Source organism: Alosa pseudoharengus, unplaced genomic scaffold (assembly GCF_046254945.1).
Source record: "Alosa pseudoharengus isolate Yale_2024_CS ecotype anadromous, Long Island Sound unplaced genomic scaffold, YU_APseudo_1.1 YU_APseudo_1.1_scf_23, whole genome shotgun sequence".
In the NCBI taxonomy this organism is placed as follows: Eukaryota; Metazoa; Chordata; class Actinopteri; order Clupeiformes; family Clupeidae; genus Alosa; species Alosa pseudoharengus.
This window is the reverse complement of record NW_027468685.1, coordinates 30,880,960-30,903,560: the sequence shown is the minus strand read 5'-3', so window position 1 is coordinate 30,903,560 and position 22,601 is coordinate 30,880,960. Positions and strand designations below refer to the sequence as shown.

General features: G+C 40.8%; 1 protein-coding gene and 1 pseudogene across 1 annotated transcript; one reads left to right on the top strand and one right to left on the bottom strand.

Moving 5' to 3' along the window:
- The first annotated feature begins 11 nt into the window (after positions 1-11).
- Positions 12-5,182, top strand: LOC143141098 (E3 ubiquitin-protein ligase RNF5-like). Its single transcript, XM_076302360.1, has 6 exons — positions 12-263; positions 1,480-1,498; positions 2,311-2,423; positions 2,551-2,605; positions 2,689-2,800; positions 3,008-5,182. Exons 1-6 carry the CDS (start codon positions 58-60, stop codon positions 3,118-3,120), a joined length of 618 nt encoding a protein of 205 aa, XP_076158475.1. The 5' UTR covers positions 12-57; the 3' UTR covers positions 3,121-5,182.
- A 1,023-nt stretch (positions 5,183-6,205) lies between these two features.
- On the bottom strand, positions 6,206-22,201 carry LOC143141097 (choline transporter-like protein 4; annotated as a pseudogene).
- Between the last annotated feature and the right edge of the window lie 400 nt (positions 22,202-22,601).

The following is a 22,601-nucleotide window of genomic DNA, read 5'->3' as shown; positions in this document are numbered from 1 at the left end:
TGCAGCAGCAGTCTGGCCTCCGAAACGCTCCGAAACCACAGCTTGCCGTAAACAAAAATGGCGACAGCAGACCCTGGACCTTCGAATGACGGCGGACCAGCTAGCAGAGGATTCCAGTCTGGTGAAAAGAGTAACGAGCGAGATGGCCCAAGCGAGACCGGTGGAGAAGGTGAACGCGAGCGAGACCGGGCTACGTTCGAATGTAATATTTGTTTGGATACAGCAAGAGACGCGGTCATCAGTTTGTGTGGCCATCTATTCTGGTATGTCTTGTAACGTTAGCTGGGTTAGCAAGCTAATGCTATACCAAATATCATTCACTCCGCTTCTCCGTGATTTGCGTGCCACTGTATTGTACACGAAAAGCGTTTATTAATAACGTTACAGTTCTGGTGGATGCGAACTGCCGTGCAGCTAATGCATAACTACGTAAAAGTGTATGTTTGTAGCTTGTGGTGTGTCTCTCGATTGGCTAACGTTAACTACGTTAAGGTTATACATGATGATCAAACAACATTGAGGCTATCTTAACTCTTACCAATAACTTATCATGTTTCTTGGTTGCTTTTGGCACTGCTGGCGAAAATTAAAATTTAAGTTCCAAGTGGAAATAGAAATGCTTGCTCCTGGTTAGCTATCTAACGTCACCACCAATCGTGGGATGTTGAGCGCTAGTAGCTTGTTCAGATCATGACATGCTCACCCTAAAACGTCAGCTGTTACCTTACATTAGCTTGCCTCCTAGCTACATGTTCATCAGACCCTTACTCTGCAACATCAATGAACCATGATTGTGTTGTTGTTCAGTGTCATATTTGAACTTAAGTAAATTTTTTCACACAAACATACGGGTATTTGAGGGTGTTTTTGAAAGGTAACCAGGTACGCTATGCTGTTGGAGGTGCAAACAAACGCTGCATCGCTAATTAGATCACATAGGAAGGAGCTGGCTCAAGGGTTATACAAGTATTTTGTCGTGTTTAGTTGTATAATGAAACCATAGTTTTTATAGCTATCCATGTGTGTTCACTTCTCTCCTTGGCTATCAGTGTCTCCCCTGTATAAATAGGCTAGAACTAATTGATAAGGATTTTCATATCCAACACTATCTAACTGCCTTTTCCAAGTATGTAGCTATATTACTGAAACATTGTGTGAAAAGCATAGGCTACCAGAGACACTAGGGAAATATCTAAAGGCCTGTCATGCAGTGTTTTTAACAGTTAGCCTTAATATCTAATGAGATAATGAGTCATCATAATACTTTTGCACACTTCATCATAATATGTATGCCCAATGTTGTTCGTGTTCTGAAGAAGCAATTCCACTATTTCAATGGCTATGTCGAGGCAAACTACAACTAAATAGACCGGTTTCATTCTTGTAGGTAAAGTAGCATACACATGGGATCATAAAAAAAAAATCATGAAACATAAACATGTCTCCTCTCTCTCTCTTTGTACGTCTCTCTGTGTGTAGCTGGCCCTGTTTGCACCAGGTAAGCCCATATGTTTTCCTGTAGTTATGTAAGTCTCTATGTGATTGGTCAGTCTCTAGATCTGGATTAAAGTGCCATAAGGTGATTGTGTACTTGAGGGATTGTTCATTCACACAGTTGACTTGACAGCCTACACACAGTGGTTTGCCTCATATACATGTAGACTGGAACATAAGATGAAAACACTTTGGTTAACTGTTGGACTAAGCCCGCAGAGGATAAACAAAGATTAAAGGACCGGTGCATTTGGAGTAGCCTACTGCTATCTTGTGGGAGATACCACACCAACTCTAATGTTTGGGGCAAATAATGAAGTAGTGACCTTACAGACAGGTAGAGGGCCTTTACATGGTTTACGAGGACAAGCAGTTTCAGAGGTGTCTTTAACAGTTGGGTAGAGCTGTTCTTTCATTTATTTTACCATTTTTTCTCTTGTATGGCATCTATACATTAAATCAATAGGTTGTACTGTTCTTGGTTGTAAGGATAATGGTATTATTGTCTACAACAACTTTTGTGTTTAGACTGTTTACGTTTTTGGGAAAAAGTTAGAATGTGTTCCTGTTTGAAGCATAAGCTCTCTTGAATCTGTGTGTGAACGTTTACGTGATTGACATATGTAATGCTGCCCTGTTACCTTAGTACCTGGCGTCGGCCTTTGCATACACAGTGACACATACTTTTCTGTGGTGTAGGATTTGATGTGTGGTCTTGTTGACTCTCCCAAGGCCACTAATGGCTAGGGAATACCCCATGGCTGTACCATTTTCTATCTGCATGTGTTTCTGACTTTCCCATTTCTGCAATTCCAGTGGCTAGAGACCAGACCCAGCAGACAGCAGTGTCCTGTGTGTAAGGCTGGCATCAGCAGAGACAAAGTCATCCCCCTCTATGGCCGTGGAAGCAGCAGCCAAGAGGACCCCAGGTACTTATTCATGCTTCTGTTGAGCGGGACAGCGCTCTGCTGTCGTGACTGTTCTTTGGTTCCTTGTGGTTGTATGTGTGTAATGTGTGTCTTCTCAGTCCCATTTGAATGTGCTTCTGTATTGCAGGTTAAAAACCCCACCTCGACCTCAAGGCCAGAGACCTGAGCCAGAGAGTAGAGGGGTGAGCATTCACAATTCTGTCTGTACACACTGGAGACCAAACAGCTATTTGAAAGGAGCTAATTTAGCCCTTCTGTGCCGTAGCCTTTCCAGGGTTTTGGGGACACCGGTTTCCACATGTCGTTTGGCATAGGAGCGTTTCCCTTTGGTTTCTTCACCACAGTCTTCAACACCAATGACCCTTTCCACAGAGCAGGTACACACTCCCCAGTGACCCTATTGCACGCAGGTGCACTGCATACTCACCCACTGATCGATCTAAGCATTTCAAGCTTTTAATTGAAGGCTTTCTGCCTGGTCATTCACTCATCCTGACATACACTGCAAGTTACATTTCTGAAAACTTACTCTGACATTTTATAGATTTCTAACTGAAGTCCCTCTTGATTTTCCTGCCCTTCAGATTATGTGGGTGATCACCAAGGCAACGGGAACCCCAATAATGGGAACAACTGGCAAGACTCTCTCTTCCTATTTCTGGCCATCTTTTTCTTCTTCTGGATGCTGAGTGTGTAAGCGAGACCGCTGCAGCAGAGAGACTGAAAGTGGGTGAGGAGAGAGACGGGGAAATGGGTGAGGCTGGGGATTGGGATAGACACACACCACACACACACAAACACACAAAAGAGCAGTGGAGTGTTAGGTATACAAATTGTACTCATTGGGAGACTACTAATAGCTACACATAATAGGCCAGCACTGTATGAGAGTGCAGTGTGCAATGACACACAACCTAGTGGTGAATAAGCACTTTTGTCTGTCCATCTCTACCTCCCTCTGTCCTCTCTTGCTGGCCTCATCCCTTACCTGATCCATATGTGCACACACACTCATAAAGTGGGACCTGGCCACTGGAGTGCCATTGGCTATGTGAATGCTGTCCGTATCGAAAATCGAGTAGATATTGATAATTGAGTCAGTATTACAGAGAGGGATCAGAGATGCTCAGTAAGGTTTGATTGATAGCTAGTGGTGCATCTGCCCAAGGTACACTGTTGTAGATGTTAGACCGAAGTATTACAAGTGGAGTGACACACACTGCCATGAGAAGTGCAATTTCTTCTCAGTTTGGTAGACTTTGCTCAAGAAGCCCTCTGAGGAAGTGAACTGGAAAAGGCTGAACGACAATTTGTTCACTAGAATAAGTCTCTCCTATAATATTATTTGCTTGATTCATACCAAAGAACAATTTTTAACTCAAAGATTTGCACAAGGACATGTAGTTTACAGTAAGATTAAAAATAAAGTAAATTCTGGTTTCATGAATACTAGCTACATATATGACATCTTCCTTAAATCGTCATTAAATATAGCAGTATACAAGCCACCATATCATTGTGCGATGTCCTGATAATTCATTTATAATGAAACCTTTGGCGTACTGTTCTGCACCTGAAAGCTTTTGGTGTAAAGTAAATCATTTGAGGTCTAAATAGTCTAGCAGGAACAGTAATAATGGAATCTTGTATTCAGAGAGAGCTCGATCTTTTTCCTGGTCAATATAGTGACAGGATTATACCAGAGTATAGGACTTCTATACTCCTTGCTTATACTATAATACGCAGCACAGTGAGGACACACACATGAAGTGCCAGTGTCTTCACTGCAAAATCCTGTGACACTTGAGGTAGACCTGACAGATGTGACTGACCATCAGAACTCAAGTGGTACTGTGAGTGGCTAAGCGAGTAGTGTTAGTAGCTTGGGGGGAGTGTGTGAGTGTGTATGTGTGTAATTATTCCTTTGCCACATTTTTATTCCAGCAACAATAATTTCTTGCCCCAAACTATTTTGAATCCTTTTGACATGCAGGTGTAGCACAGAACAGGTGTGTTATTCTCCATAGTGTTAGGATGGTTAATGTCCATGCACAGCCCCAACCCGTAGAGATGCACCAAACGTACATGTTGCTCCAGAAGCACACCAACTTCCCTGGTATGAACATTTGGACATGGTCATGTGTCTGTCCCTCTTGTATCAATGGCTATTCTCAGTCTTGAAGTCTTGTCTGTTTGTGTGTGTATATGTGTGTGTACATATCTGTGTATATATGAGTATGACAATTGGTGATTTTAAACATGTCACCACTGGCCATTAACATGCAAGGTGGGGCATAAAGTTGTGCAGAAATTTTAGTTCTTAATTGTACATGGAATATACAATGGGTTGACTTCCTACTTGGCCTACCAGGCAGTATGGAGGCTTTAATTGGATGATAAAACCTATGTAAACCAGTGAGTCAACTGGGATAAGTCACTCATTAAGTCTGTATGGGCAAAACTGTTCCTCAATAAAATTGTCAGGTAGATACATGGCTCAATTGAATCAGTATAATAACTGCTTTTCATCAGGTAGTCATGGCAATTGACAAATTGGGATTGGTTTTATTTTATTTTTTTGCATATCACTGTCTAGTTCAATGACTCATCTGTATTATACTTTGTGACACTAAGAACAGGAAGATGACCTTTGTACCACAAGTCTTTTTCTTAAGGTATAAGGAGTCTTGATAGAGATTTTAAATAACCTTAAAATGAGGACTGTTTTCTGTCAGTAAATAAATGTTTAATACAGCTGATTAGTGTGTATTATTTGCTTGTGTTTCTGAAGTCATGAAAACAACTCAAGACTGGCACTATCTAGCCTGAAATATTCAAAGATGTGTTTCCTGGTCAGTATGGTCTCTGTGATGTACATTTATATTACATGTATTCATTTAGCAGTTCAGCTACAGTGCAGAGGAGACTAATGCTGCGTCAATCAATACTATTACTAGAGAATGAGTGCAGATGTCATAACTGATGTATCCCTCAGTTCTGAGATTTACAGCATGGTGATTGGTGAGGTCATCACAACTAAGTGAATGCAAGTAAACGCGAGCAAAGAAAGTAAGCTTGCCTAGATCATATATCAACAGTAGGCTATTCTTTTAGATGTATATATTTTGGGTAATTTTAAGTAGACACCTGGACTGTTTTGGGGAAAGAAGAGTTTGACTTAATTAATGGCTAATTGCTTCAAAAAGGGTTTAAACTGGCTACAGCATTGCTTTTTGTCAGGTCCATATATCTGTAAAACTGCCTTGTTAAAAGAGAAACTGTAATAGAACTGGAAACCCTGTTTTAATTACTTACGGTGAACAACACAGGGTTTGAACTGGCTACTCCCTTGATCTGGCTTTTTGAGGCCCATGTCATCTACAAAGCTAATGAGCTGGAAAAGAACTCAAAACCTAGCATGTAACTTTCTTTAAATAAATTAGACAATAAGTAGTGCAGGTTTGGAATAGGGATTTTTAAAAAATAGAGGGAAGTATAATGTGCTGGATCTTGTTGTGTGGTTCTAAATAGATATGTCAACTGTGTAATACCATTGATGTGTAGTACTTGGAAACTTGTGACTTCAGAACCTGTTCCACAACAAACAAAGTGCTTGTGTTGAGTGTCAGATGACACCAGGTAGAAAGAATTGTTATTGGTTCTATGCTGGGATAGGTTGCCATCTTCAACAACAAGGAAGTAGAATTAGTGATATATAACATGACATTTCACTTCTAATTTTTGTAGGATAGGTGCATACTACATGTTCCAACAGAAGGATGTTGAAGAACTGCATCATTGTTTTATTCAGATAAATATAAACATTTCATTGCAAAGACTAAAAACATAAAAATTCTGTATAAATGAAATCCTTTACAATGTTTTGGCCCACTCACTGCTAGTGAGTGCGTTTTCAACAGACATCCAACATAAAATCAAAACAATCTACCTTTGGTAAAATAATAAATTATGATTCAAAATGTATCTGAATTTTGAATCCTGTACATTTGGGGCTTTTTATTTTATAGAAAGGGAAATTCAACTGGATAGCAAACTGGTATCCGCTATTCTATTATATACACATATAATGCGTATAATTAAATAAACAGTAAAACAGGTCGTCTGTATTCATTTAGACTCTACACATCCTAAGGCACATTATTTTGGAAGATAAAAAAAAAAGTTGTCCAATGATGTGTCTATGGTGTCAGTCAGACAATGTTTTAACTTAAATGGTGTAGAACATCTGGACCACGATTTGAATCACAAAGAAAGAAGAAAAGTGCAAAATAGAAGGAATTTGTGCGCATTGTAAACATCAGGTTGGAGAGAGGGGGGCATGAACATCATTTGCATCAGTGAGTGCTGAACCTGATATTTACTTTTAAAAGGAGGACGACAGATGGGAATGGGAGGCCTCTGTCAATCTTCAGCATTTTTGGGCTGCTTGTTCTTTTTGTTGAGAATTTTCATCAGGTTTTTGGACATGTAGTATGGTTTCTGCATTGAGCCGTCGTTACGTTCCAAGTCCTCCACTAAGGGACACAGAGAAATAATTTTTAGACAGTGGTGTTAATATTAAACACATAGTATTTAGTGATCCGTGACACTGAATGAGGTTATTTACAGCAGACTTACAGAAGCAGAGGAAGAGTGTGTCAACACACATACTGTAGACGCTGAAGAATCCCTGTGCAATCAGATAGGATCCTACCACCACCGTCTACAACAACCAAAGACAAACATACCATTATGCTAACCGCATATGATGTATGATAAAGCAAGCTGGTTGTTACTATGGTGTGCCAGGTAACTGAGACAACAAACAAAAGCTGAAAGTAAAAAAAAAACAGCCATATATTACAATGATACACACGTAATGGACCCATTTTTGCACTGTTATGGCAGACACCTTAAATGTCTAGGCTGGGTGGCACAAGTACAGGCACATTATGGGCCCTAATTTAAATAGCAGGCAAAGAGCGAAATCTGTCAATAACCAAAGGTCTTGTGCATGAATTATAGCTACTTTGTGGCATATGGGAATATTGATCTGATCAATGTTTGCGCTTAAGGTCTTGCCCAATGTCCATAATGGTAATTTGCAAATTGATTTAACTTAGTTAAATTAGCTTTAGGTAGGACTTGAGATTGCCCACGATTCAAATCCTGTGTGTTTTCCACATTCAAGTAAAAATAAAACTAAATACATTGCGTCACTAACAATTATAGGCATCCAGTAGTAGTTCAGAGAGCTGGCCTGGAAAGAGCCGCCTGGGACCTCGATTCTCCCCGAGAAGAAGTAGAACGCCAGCACACCTAGAGAGTACAACATGGATTGGCTGTCTGCACAAAAATGTAAGGAAAAAGCTAAAGCTGTTGGGGGGTATGACATGTGTGAGAGTTCTTACCGACTCCACCAACTACTAATAACTTTCCAAAGAATAGCAGCAGGTCTGTCACTTTATCCAGCACCACGACCCTGAAAGGCAAAAGCAAAGTGATTCAGAAAACATGTGAACCTGCAATACATGCATTTTCACCAAAAATCACAGCCAAGGGTGATTACACTGACCTTACAACATTCCTCAGAAGTAGCATGAAGGCATTTTTGGCTGATACACAGAAGTTTTTGCCATAAATAGCAATCTGGAAAATGCAAATAAAGTTGTATGTTAACAGTCTTTACATGAGTGGCATGAAATAGCAATGAGGGTAATCTTTAGTGGGTTAAGATATGCAATGACAATGGCCACATTGTTGACAGACTACTGTACTGAAACTCAGTTACTGTGAGCGGTCTAAAGCATGGTGTGATGAGTCAGAGGTATTGTCCTACCATGATGTAAGCGTTCCTGTTGAGAAATTTGATGAACTTCTCAAGGCACCAGAAGCAGCACTTCAGACAGCACATCAGAAAACGTGCACAACTATTCTGAGCAGCTGTGCACGCACGCACGCACGCACGCACGCATGCACGCACACACACACACACACACACACACACACACACACACACGGTTAATGTTGTGAATGTTAATGTACAATGTGTAATGTGTAACGGCCCTGAGGAAGACACAAATGGTGGTGAATTACTATGCAACAGGTGCATGATGAAGCCTGTGATCATACAGTAAATAACATCAGGATATCTCTACAATTACTCAACAAAAATTAAGTGCTCTAGCCAACATTACAACAATTTGAAAATCTCAGGGACTTCAAACAATGAGTTTGAAGTCCCTGAGGTGTACAAAGCTCAAATGTGTCTGTCTGATGGATGGTTATCTGGGTCTGAGAAATAGGAGGTTGATTCTGCGACATACATCTGAACTTGTGATCCAGGTACTCCAGTATGATCGATCCTGATGACCTGCACCAGTGTGAGGATAAGAGCCCCAAACGCCAGAGAGCCAACATGGTATCTGAGAAAGCAGCAGAGAAACAGACTGTGAAAACTTCTACCACAGTACGTGCTTGTTGTCACTGAACTTTCAGTTTGAATTCAAGGTTACGTGTTAGTGTGGTTACTGAGTTGGACACTTCTACCACAGTACGTGCTTGTTGTCACTGAACTTTCAGTTTGCGTTCAAGGTGACTTGTTACTGTGGTTACTGAGTTGCTGCTTGTGTCATGGAAACAGCAAGTAGGCCTACTGACAGTTCTGCTTATAAAAAAAAACAACAAACACAAAAAAAAAAAAAAAAAAAAAAACATGTTTGCACATTATGTACAAGACAACCTTCACACTCAAACACTAAATTCACAGTTATTTACAAACAAAAAGGGTCATTTATGCTTCACTTACACAAAAAAATTATGTTCTAAATAGTTTCTGGGTTCATTGACTTCAACATGGAATTGTTGCCGAACATTCAAAATTCCCCTACTGAAAGGTGAAATGTGTTCCTGTATGACTATGACTGTAGTCCCCACAGAGAAAATGACACCCTCAGAACACTCAACTCCAGCCGAAGCCTCACACTGCCCACTAGTGTCCTACTTTAGTACTGTCAAAACGGCTTCTCACCGTAGAGAGCGCATGAAAGACTGCGCCAGTGGGAACGAGGGGATGTCAGATGGCTTGCTGAAGGCCCAGTAGTACGAGGCGAACGCCCCAGCCAGGGTGCACTGGCCTAGAGCGATGACAAAGTTCACACACCACAGGAAGGCAACCACATTGTAGATCTGCAGATTGAAAAGGTTGCGCTGGAAAAGGCCCTCGTCGTTGTACTTGACAAAGATGCAGCGAACTGACGGGCAGGAGTAGCTGCTGGAGTTAAATGTCTGGGAAGATGAGCGGACGAGGAAATACAGGAATAGGTGGGGAAAAGGGAATGAGAGAATGAGAAAGAATTATTGCATGTCAGGTCTGGACCACTTCTCTTAATTATACATCAAACTAACAGTCCTATTATGGCAGACATTTTCCAGTGTTCATAAACTCCATGACCTGGCAAAGAATACGATAGACACCATCCCACTACCCCACACTATGCCATGTGGAGTATGCCCCAGTCCAAAAGAGCACAAGCATATTTCAGACAGTGTACTATTCAAAGCCTTGTACCTAAAACAGGTTTAACGATGGTAGTTAATACATTACTTGTCTTGAGAAGGTCAGGTGGAATGTGGGTGCAACAAACAATTTTGACTGAGTTTGACATTTATAAGCCAATCAGAAACCTTATGATGAAGTACTGTGAAGAGGTGGGAACAGATCGGCAGACATTTTATGCATAGGGTTTCATCACAGTTCCTCCACAACTAAAATCTCAATCAGCGGTCACCACGTCTACTCTTGCAACAATATGACAAAGTTATCACTACCATGTTGTTAGTTGCTTTGGTTAAAACTGTGTCAGCCAAATGTAATGTAATGTAATCATGAGCATTCAAGCATATCTGTCTCAAAATAGTGGCAACTCGCTGGAGTTAAAGTATTGTACAAGAATAATGTACTTTTTATACAATACTGTAGGTCAGGTGAAGAGCTTCACCCGGTCACTCACCAAAGGGTCACAGGTGTCATTTCCGTTCACATTTTTGCAGTGAGCTTCAGTGGAGTTGAGGGCCACTACATTGTACACCGGACCGCCAGAGGTGGCCAGATATCTGAACACGTCAGTCAAGTGAAATAACCACCAAAGTCTTCTAATAGTGATGGACATTCTAATCCACAGTGGTACAGACATAGAAACATTCAAACACACACACCTCCAAAATAAACAGAGAAATCCATTATAACACACACAGTATCTGAAGTGGATACAAAGCCGTAATGCCCCAGTATGACACACACACCACGAGCAGGATGAATGTGAAGATGGGGAAGAAGAGTGTAGACATCATGTAGCCCACAGCCCTGAAATGCCAAAGCACAGGTAGAAGCATGCGTCAGTAGAACAGCTGAAACACACGCCATACATAGAACAGATGATGGACCGAGCCCAACAAGCGCTTTGTTGTTGATGTTGTTTACATGGAAAGAAGAAGAAAACCAAACTTGTCTCTTCATCACATCTGTATTTTAAGATTTACCAGCTAATATCCACAGACACTGCACAAATTATTTAGACCTATATAATGACTCAGTGATAAAAGTACAAAATGCAAAACCCCTAAGACTAAATACTATGGAGCCCCTGAGGACATGAGCAAAACAATGCTCCTGGTGCGCTCACGCCCGCCCCACACTAAGTCCAAGTCTAGTGTTTTGTTACTCTATTATAACAATAAGAATTCACTATAAACATCTACCCACAACAAAGACTGCATATTCCTTACAATATTTCTAACCCTTTTATAGTTATTCTTAAATGTAGTCAGGGGTGTAGTGGTAAAATAAGAGGTGGGTAAACTATGAATTCTGTGATCTCAGTGACTGCGCCATGCGGTATCAGATTTTTTTTAAAAAGACATTCAGAACATGTTTGATGATGGAGGTTACTGTCCAATGTTTATAACAATACCAGTGGTATTAAATGGTTCCTAGAGTGTTGATGAGTGTACATATTGTGAATGTGGATAATACAGTGTGATTTTTTTTAAAAGTTGCAATTGGTAAATAAACTCTTTTGAGGGGTGGATAAACTCTATTTCGGAAATTTCAGAGGTGGATAAACTGTGTTTACTTGCGTTTAGCCTCCACTACATCCCTGACTGTAGTGGAATAGTGTATATCAGACATGAGATCAGTGTTCTGGTAGTGCCCTCTTACTTGCTGGACTCCTTGATTAAGGCAATGGCAATGAAGATCCGAGTCCGTAGGAAGATGAGAGTCAGAAGAATTATCCCCTCAATTACACTCAGGATGATCACTGAAACATACACAGAGAGAAAGAGAGTGTGTGTGAGTAGCTCTGGAAAAAAATAAGAGACCACTGTACATTTTTCTGATGTCATCCTACAGTTGCTGAGTGACATTGGAATGAGTTGATTGTCATATTCAAATTGGCAGTGGTCTCTTCATTTTGAATATGACCGTCAACTCATTTGAGCAACCGTAGGACCACATCAGACAAATTGGTCTCTTAATATATAGGCCCTATATAAACACACACACACTATAATACCACATAATAATATATTTTGGGGGGAAATGTAATAAATGTAAAAGTATACATTTTATACAAGCTAGACGTTCAACAACGGTATCTCAAGTGAAACAAGGACAATGGATGAACTGGCATGGTGTTGAGAAGAGGGAGATCAGCTGGAGAGAGCTTTGGTCCATGGATGCTAACTGCATTACATTCAGAACCTCAGTCAATGGGTTGGTGAAGGCAGAGACTATGTATAGACATATAAAAGCATATTCTGTCTGGTCATAAAACTTGCCTGATCCAGTGTCGGTACACCGAGAGACAATCAGGTTTTAAAGTCACTGGCGTGTTTGCTTGAGAGCAAGACAGCTGAGGTTACCTCTTTCCTGTCAAATGACAGAGACAGTGGGATTTCATTTGAAAAGTGGCCATCGGGCCAATACCGTACAAGCAATACAGGATTGGGAACACCTGGAGGATGCCAGAAGGCAACTGCAAGTTCCACAGTATATTGTTGTGACTGCCTTGAGAGACCAGACATGATATTGTATTCAGAGAGTGAGCGCGTTTACGCATCCTCTAACTATTCCCTCTGATGGTGTGATGGAGGAAACCTTTAAAAGCAGGAAGTCAAAGTATGTAGAACTGGTACTGGGAATGTGGCTGGCAGGAACACACAACAGCAGTGAAGAGCTAGAGGCTTTATAGCAGGCACACACTACAGCAGTGAAGAGCTAGAGGCTTTATAGCAGAGTCAGCCACGGCACATTTGCAACTGCTGTCAGCCAGCTGTGCATTGGCTTGGTTGTTGATTGGCAGGAGATCCTTCCTACAGCACAAGGAATTGAACAGCTCTCCTGTGTATATCTGAAATTATGTTTTCACTGACTTATTTTAATCAACTCTTCATGTTTGCAACTCAAAGGCAGTGCATTAAAGTGGCGAACTCACAAAATGCCAGCCAAGTGTCTCTGACTTGTAGGTAGACTTGAACATCTGTGGTGAAGCCAATGTCCTGAAAGGTGGCTTTACTGTTCTTCAATCCATCATACTCTCTCCAGCAATACCAAATACCTGTAGGGGAAAAAAACGTTTCTTTCTGCGGTCCAAAACCCAAGTTGTTCATAGAGTCTAGACATCACATATGAATTACACATCCTTGGGCCGTGGGATGTGAGTGGGAATGTTTAGAACTGGGTTTGACATTTCCAAACCAATAAAATGCCTAACAAAACAAGAGCTCAAAGTCAGTTGACTGGTAATTCAAAATTAAATGTGCAATGGTTCTCTTATCAAGCTTAGTAAGACGGAAGCTTTTAAAAAGAGAGGTTGTTAGTTTGGCCTTGCGCAAGCTATATGTTGCCGTTCATGCTTGTATCTCAAATTGACATCTGGAATCCAACCACACTCTGACATCAGTAAAATGCTTTTCTTGTCAGTCAAGTACTTTGTGGGCTGGCTTGTCTGCACTACTACAGACTCTGTATCACCATTTGCTCAGTGCTGTGTCAACTGCACTACCATATTCAACCAATTAACCTTGGTAAATAGTTAACTCATTGGACATGTTTCAGCTGTCATACTGATACTGTATGAATGCTGGTATGTGATTCTGAATGACTTGCTTCCTTGTAAAGATGACGTACTTATACATTCTGTAAGTTAACTCTTCTTACCAAAGGCGCCAACACCCAGAAGTCCAATGATGAGCCCCCAGATTATTATGGGGGCCAAGAAGCGCAGGAGCAGGAGGAAGATCAGGCTGACCAGCATGGCTATGAATAACCCCCTATTAACATGAGAGAAGGAGCCAGGTCAAAAAGTGAATTCACAGAGTAGTACCATTGGCTGTCTGCCAGGGGTGCTCACTAATGTTTGCATGTCATATTCAGGTTTATCCTGATCAGGAACAGGAAACACACAGACAAAAATGCTTGACTTACCAGAAGCAAAGGATTATTTTATCTTTATTCCTCATGTCTCTCGGAGTGACACAATCACATTATGGGAGAAAAAAAACTAACCCAATATGTTGTGGTTCAACAATTTGTAATATATTTGATTTTGCAACCTCAAATATATTTTGTTATAAGTATTTTGTTTTGGTAATGGAAAGTCTTGAGTACAAAATCTTTGGTCAAATTTGTATATTATAGTATTTGTTTATTTTCATCAAGCTATTAATCATTGATATTGCATTGACATTATTGTGTATTATTGTTAAACTCCTATGTGTAGTCTTACCCTTAAAAATAACAACACAAAACTGTTCACTGTTAATTTTAACTATTATATTGTTTTTATGCATAAGTCGTTTTAGACAAAAACGTCAGCCAAACCATAACCATAAATATAAATCATGATGTTCAACAGCCACCAGAGGGAGCTGTGCAGCTACACAATATATGCGGCTCTGACACAAGCCTTATGTCACAAGAGAACTCACTCACAGGAGGATCCATTGCCATGACGACGCAAAGTCCTCAAAGATGCGGACACCAACTTCCTTGGCGTTAAAGCTAGACACAACGTCACTAAAAGGGAGTGAAAAGAAAAGGGATCAAAGCTGCAATTAACAGATGTGAGCTTAATAAATCTATAAGTAGCATATACAACACACACCTACAATTGAAATGCTCATATTTCTTCATGGCTCCTATTTCTCACACCAGTATTCAAGGAATCGGTAGGAAATGTACCACTGTGGGTGCTAAGTAACCTTGATGGCACAGTGATAGAAAGATTGTTGGTAAATACAGTACATGCCCGAGTACAGTACAAACACCATTTGGTTATATAGTTTAGAGCATGGTGACTAGATCTTTATTGCCCCAATTAGCCTAGTTCTCAGCAGTAGACAATGATTTTTCAGCCATTTAGTGCATAAGCTCATAACAGTCACTGGCATTACATATAAATGCCACTTTCTGCATACAATTATCATTGTCTGGCTGGTCAGGTCCTAAGTGCATAAAAACCAATGACCCACCAGTCGAGTAACAGCAGAAGTAGCATAGCAGCGCAGAGAGCACTGATAGGTGATGCATATTTTTTACGCTCACATATGCTACTTATTTATACTTAAGCACAAGCATTTCAGAAATCTAAACACAGGCGTTACACAAGGCAAGCGCATTTTAGACCAGTCATAAACATGAGCATTTCTAATAGGGAACAAAGAGAATTGTAAATGATGCACTCTTTACTACTATACTAGTGATCGAGACACTGAAACACACTACTTGGCTCTGTGCTGCTATGGCAAAATCACACAGTGGAGAAGCTACAGCAAACTACACAGTGACAGTGAGCAACAAACATGCTAATAGAAGCACTATCTATGGAGGGGGTTCCACAGGAAGCATGGACACGACTACACTACGGAGTCACTCACTCATTCAGGGGCCCATCACTGGTGGCAGGAGAAAGAAGAAAGCATTTATACATCAACAAAACTCTCCAAGTGTGTGTGTGTGTATGTGTGTTTGGGGGTTAGAGGTATAATACCATCATCCATCAAAGTAAGCATTACAGTGAAAGTAAATCTGCTGTACCCAGATCCCTGCTTGAGGGTGTTCACTGTGTCATTAATGGTCATCCCAGGGATGCTGAAGTTGGTGGGAATTATGTTGAGTGACCCAAGAGAAGGCAAACACCTTCCTAAAACTGAAGAAAACCACAGGGAAACCTGATCAACAAGTAACAATGCAGAGCATACTTATGACTATGGAACACGGGCCAAGTGAACACAGCCCTATACAAAGCAGCTCACCTGGGGATGTAGGGGTATAGAAGAATGGACACAACTCTCTGTCCTTAATCTCCGCCACTGTCTAAGAGACAGAGATGAGCATTACTGAGCTTGATTAGGCCTGCTGCCATTATGCACAAAGATTTCTATATAGTGGAAAAGGAGGTGGTAAGGACAGCTAGAGGTGACTAGAACTGCCATCCCTAAACATTCTCACATTGAAAATTCTAACTGACATTAAAATTCAAGTGGTATTTCTGCAGTTTATAACTCACCAGAGTGGTAGTGGCCAGGTCAAATGATGGGACACAAAGCTCTTGCTGAAAAAAATTCTTTGCTTGTGCACCTGGGAGGTAGGCTTCTAGTGAAAGAGCCCAGAATTCTTTGGGACACTTGGCAACACAAACCTGAGTCCAAAACATAAGATATACCACACAGACAGACAGACAGAGACACACACACACACACCTATTACTATCCGATCCAGCACCAGGGTTAAAGAGTGCTCATACACACACAGGACCACTTTTTGAGAAATGTTGCCGGTCAATGTTAGACTATGGATATTAGGCAACACATCTGTTGAGAACTTTAGGCTTCGGTCATGTGGTCATGTGATTGCTAAACAATAAAGCTCAAAAAGTTCCCCCATCTCCTGAACACTAAGCCTTCCGTCTTGACTCAACAATAGCCTATTGCCCTGAGGACACTGCAGCACAAATGTGGTTAGTTGAGATTGTGGCGCTTTATTAGGTAAAGTTCAGTCTAACTGGGTGTGATGACGGGTGTAAACGGTCGTTGGGGATTAATCAGAGTAGCAGCAGGTCCTGGGCCACTTCGGAAGGACCAGAGCACACGAATAATTTGAACAAGCTTTAATGGTGCTAGTGACTAACGTTTCAACGCTGATAAACAGACTGTTGCTCCATCAACAACGACTGGATACAGCGAGAAAGTGTCAACAGCCATTTCATTGTTAATCAGAGTAGTTCTGATCAAGACTTTCCCCCTAACTTAAAAAAAACTAGTTTTTTTTTTTTACTTAGGTAGTCACACAGTTGCACTGGATGGATAGCCATCTTGGTAGGACATGCGTGTGGAGACTGTACCTGTGTAGTGGGGCACTGAAGGCCATTGAGGGCAGCTGCCATTAGGTTTGTTCCTGTGGCACACTTGAGGAGGTCAAAGTAAAAGACGTTGGGCTTCCCTCTGGTGGCGGAGGAAAGGCAGGGTCAGGGAGGGGCAGTGAGTCAGTACATCCTGGAACATGAGGCTACTCCTAATCAAATACTTAGTCTAGATTACTACAAGAGCATGAACTACTTGGTCTTGATAATACAAAATGAAAAATAAATACACAAATACACAAACACAGAGACATTCACTGATATGCTTGGTTTCAGAACTAATTTCACACACACAAAGGCCAGTCCATGCATACCATGGTTCAGCACAACCCATGATTATAGTATTGTATGACGAGATTAAAAGGGCCTCACTCATTCTGTCCAATGCCACAGAACATCCCAGTGGAGTTTCTTGGGTACAGAACATGCCGGGGGTCTCCATACAGCCAAGCTAAATGAAGGGGTGGGAGGGGAAAGGCATACAAGGACTATTTAGTGTATGTGGTCATTATTACAAAACAGACACATGCCACAGCAGTCATTCTATAGCTGAAATGGTACACATCTCGAAAGAGGTCTCATCTCTTCCTCAACCACTAAGGGGCTGAACCTGAAACTGGACTTTTAATATGTGACTAAGATGTTTTTCTTGATGTTATTCACTAGTACATTAGGAGGAAGTAGTTAGACCCGTCATGCTTCTGTCACTAATGAATAGAAGATGGTTGAATATTACTCTAAATTGTATGTGTTCCTGGTATCAGAATAAGGTCTTGTATGACGTCAAGACACTTGCCTACAGGTTCACTCCAGTTTTAGATCTCACACTAGGATTTCTGCATTATCCTTTCGCTGACCTCTACTTGACTTGCAGTGAATGTTCAAAGGCATATCTACAGTAAACATGATTCAAAGGGGGATATTGTCAGTTATTTCCTCATCAACACAATCTTTAATACAATATTACTTTCCCCATCCTGCTTCACAGAATTATGCTTGTTGTTCTACATACAAAAAGGGTGCAGAATTCAGCTTACACTGACCAGCACATAAGCCAAGTGAAAGTGAATTGATCAGAAATGAAGCCACACTGTAACCACATTGGATTTAAAAGCATTATGCCCACTCCAGAGTTTAGTCTTTCACTACAAAATGTGAAAACTTTAGAATATGAATAAAATCCTTTTAAAAATGTTTACAATAATAATAATAATAAAAAACATCACAATAATGTCTTGCCAATGTCTTGAATGTATTCTTATGTGTAGGCTATATATTGGTCACAATTGGACGCAGGACCAGCCCTTGGTCCTGCGTTCTGCTGTTCTGGTATTATAGTGGTCTACCAGTTGTGCTCACAAGGGTTTGGGGTCTATTACATGCATTGAATTTGAATAGCTACACATAGCTGGCTAATAAAACACTGCTGCCACCATTCGCCATTCACTCCCAGCGTCAAGCCATGACCTTTGTAGCATTACACTCATAGTGCCACACCAGCCCAAGCGTCTAATGACCACACGCCAACCGTGCTCCTAATGCATCTAATTGGAGTAGCATCCTCTGATTTGGATGAGCATTTCAGAAGGAAGGCGCCAGGGCTGCACTACTCTTACATCACAGTGTGGTTTGTTTTGAATGATGGCAGAGGACTCACCGTTCCATCTCTAATGCTGCATTTACATAGAGAAGCATGGCCAGGGCATTTGGCTGCTGCATTTTTCTGAATACGCACACAGTCGTAAAGAGAGATTGACAGGCAGGGGGAGATAAAGAGGGCTGTGACACTGATGTCAACAGTGCAGACGGGGAACACACCCACAGTGAACAGAGGAACGTAAGAAGAGAGCAAGATAGAGGGAAGAGAAATGGATAGAGGACAGAGAGAACTGAGAAATAGAGAAACGGAGGACAAGTGAGGTGACTAATGTCATAGGAAAGCTCCATTACCCAAAATGCCCACTACCGCGTAACCAGCGATGACCAGCATGAAGAGGACACAGCAAATGATGTCTGTACAGCTCCTGAGAGTAGTAACATAAAACACCTTAAACATGAAGCTACTTCATTCTGAAAACATTCTAGTATTAATTATAACTCATTACATTTTGTAATATGTACTTTGTTGTTAGCTCATCATGCACGACACACAACACACAACACACACACCTGTTATGAATAGGTCCATTGAATGTTGGGTCATACTGTGCTGGATCCCCTGAAACAAAGAAGGAAAAACATATCAGACCCTTGGGTTCTAACAGCTTAAAGAATATCTCTGTTGATTTATTATGTGGTATTAAAGATCTGTTATATATACAGTCTATTTGAAAACAATAACAGAAATGGAAATACGTGTCAGCTAGGAGGCATGATGACATAGGAAATAGTGTGTTGACAGGTGTTTATTTTCAGGGTGGGTTTATTGTTGCTTGGCAGCTGAAATGGGTTTGTTCGTATGTAGTGGTATGGTAATAAGTAACACCGTTTCAAGGAAACACAGACAGCAACCTCGGCCATAAGTAAGTGACCTGGACCTTGAACCAGAACACGAAATACTGAGGAATTCAATTCTGACAGGAACTGGGATGGGGATGAGAGAGAGAAAGAGAAAGAAAGAGAAAGAGAGAGAGAGAGAGAGAAATGGGAGCAATTTGAATTGAAAATTGGTTCTTGTCCTCGTTTCACTACTGCGTGTGTAAGCATCTTTCCTGTTTCACCTTAAACCTGCATTGCTATGTTCCTGTATTTCTACTCATTATTCTATTCTACTCTATGTATTCTATTCTGCATTTCCCATACACAGTTTTTCCTCACACACCATACACTAAGCCAGGCCTGCAGAGCTTTGGGATGGGGTAACCATATGGAGATGTAAAGTTGCAGATTTCGCACGCAGCTGATCCGCAGATGAACACTTGCACTGACTAGTCCTAGAGTAAACAGAAAATAAGTGTATCAACACTTACAGAACTCTAGAGCTGTTATTGCTAGTGGAGAAAAAAATACTGACATCATTTCAGGTCTGTGAACTTTATGAATAAAGGATAGCGTGATTATGGCAATTGAAGAAGAGTGTCTTGCCCGAAACGTCTGTGGGGCAATTAAAAAAGATCTGGGAGTGCCATCCTTTATTGCTAAAGTTTATATTGATGCTTGAGGATTTAGCACCCAGTTGATCCTACACTAAGGTGTTGAGCGCTAAGGGTTTTTGGCCATTTCTGCCCAGTCTCTCCTTTGATATCCTTATACATTGCCCCTGCAAGTGGATCAACTCAACTCTCTGGCATTACTTTCAAACAAAAACCCTTCCCCCTTCCAAACTAGCTGTGTCAAGCAGACACAGCCTTGCTCAAACATTTCAATCTTTATCAAACATTTCAATACGTTATTTTCACAAAGTGTAAGGACAGATTTTTAGATAGATGGCTGATGTGTTTGTAAAGTATTGAGGGAACATGCTGGCAGAGTGGATGCTACATTTGAGTCTCCCTCTGTGAAACCGGTTTCTCCACCTGTGAGTGAAGTCCAGTCAGGGATCACATTTCAATGCTGCACAGGTGCTGTTTGTTAGAATAATCTCAACAAATATGGAAAAAATGACCTTGACATGTTCAGGCCTTTTTTAGAAATAGAATATCACACAAATAGAATATCACACAAAACTTTGAACCTAGACTAAGTTATGGCCCATTTTATCTGCCTTTTGGGTCCTCAGAGGCTGTTAAGAAGTTTACAAGGTTGACTATTTCCTGGACTGGCAGAACAGAAGTTAATAACTGGTGAATTTGCAGAGTTGTACAATGACATTTAAAGTTCACCTTTATCCATGACCACATGAAGACAATATCTGTTACCTCTGTGTGTTTGTGTTTTAGAGTGTGAACACACAGCTAGATAGAGAGAATCTACATCAGCTTATTTGCATGAGCAAGCAAGCTTCAGGAAACAATTCACAAATTCAATGTTACAAAAGTCAACTTATTTACCTATATACCCGACTTCCCACAAATAGACATACACAAACACATGCACACTACACTCCAGACACAGGAATGCTGTTAGAGATGGCAAGCTTTTCCTCAAGTCAGTGGCAAGTGACAACACTGAACAAAGCCACTCAAGAATACTGGATGCCCTATGCCAAGCCCTGAGACACAAGCAGCAGTGTAACAATGTCAAACAATAACAATTCATGTTATATTTATATTTAGGCCTACACTAAATTATATTTGTCTTTAAGTCCATCATGAGCCTTAACATGCTCACATTCTCCTGGAATATTTTGCCTGTTAATGGGTGCTGTAGTACTTTCATTATGGTTCATTTCTCAATGTCTCAAAAGATGGCTTTGGGGGGTTTGTCTTCCAAACACCTGACCATTATTTTTGGTAGAGATTCACACTACTCATTTTTTACATCACCCCAACAGCAGCAGGCCTCACAAACATATCCTCCCAAACACACACAAACAGCTTTCTCAGGATTCTGATTAGACTCTGATAACTTGTGAAAAGACATAAACAAACAATAGCTTTGCGTTGTGACTTTATGTAGAGCAACTTACACTATTTTTACGCCACCGCTAAGTGGGGACTGTTCCTAGGCCAACCACATTGTGTTCTTCTGTCACTGTGTCAACCAAATAGCCAACACACGTGACTAAGCGCACTCAGCCAAGATGTTGCCTACTATAGATCCTGCTCGATTTCCCTGTCATGTAGATAACAAGCAAACAAAACCATGCCAGGAGAACTACCGGTAATAATGCTCTGGTAAAGTAGGCTAATACTTATACAGGACCTGATAGGCCTACTTCAGTGGTGTCTAAGAGATTGTTTTCACTCAAGCCCAGGTATTCACCCAAAACGCTGAATCGCTGTTAAAACACGCCAGCACGATAAAGAGCACAAAATCAAACATCTTCAAAATAATCTAGTGAGGATACCAATTAAATGCCAATGAATTAGGTAACAGACTTACATGGCAAGTAGCCTACATGTCTTTGACAAGATTTCATGTTCATAACATTAGTAATCAAGTCTCACTGTATTCATTATGTAGCCTAAATTAAGACTAAATACTCAGACAAAAAGGAGCTAAATCTCAACCACCTTGAATGCCTTAGCGGTAATAACTCACCATATTCTGATTTGTCCTCAGACTTGTCTTTCCCCATCTTAAGTTGTTCGATTCCCCGTTAAAAACGCCTCTCTGCTGTAGAAACTGTTAAAAGTGTCTTTAGGGCAACATGGAGGCAAGAAACAAAATAAACCTGACTTGAGCAGCAGGGTTTCAGCAGGAAAAACGGCAAATCTTTTTCGTCTGTTCCCTGCGCTCGTTACCAATTGTGACGTCGACACCTGCTCTGATGCGCACCTTGGGAGGTAGCCACGCCTCTAAGGGAAGCTATGGTTCAAGGAAGCTTGGGTCTCGACAACGACTCATATCAAGTCGCCATCTGGTGGGTACAATATTAGGTATATTTCAAAAACGAAATTTTTTTTCATGACTAAAACGTTGTTTAGCAGTACATTCCTGGCGCTGATTGAAGTTACTTGATCTGGGAAAAGAAATGTTTTCAAGTGCCACAGAACTTGTCTTTATTAACAGCCGATGACTCAACCTAACATTTTCTGTGGTGATATGGAAAACCATTCAAAATGATCGGCATCACTGACTAACCTGCCATTACTTTTGTTTACTTTCCATTTCCTCATTCAAAAGAACTAAAGTAAAGGAGCAGTCTACAATA

Coding starts and splice junctions, on each gene's coding strand:
- LOC143141098 (XM_076302360.1), top strand. CDS start 58: ATGGCGACAGCAGACCCTGGACCTTCGAATGACGGCGGACCAGCTAGC. Junction 2,606..2,688: donor CTGAGCCAGAGAGTAGAGGG/GTGAGCATTCAC, acceptor TCTGTGCCGTAG/CCTTTCCAGGGTTTTGGGGA. Junction 2,801..3,007: donor TGACCCTTTCCACAGAGCAG/GTACACACTCCC, acceptor CCTGCCCTTCAG/ATTATGTGGGTGATCACCAA.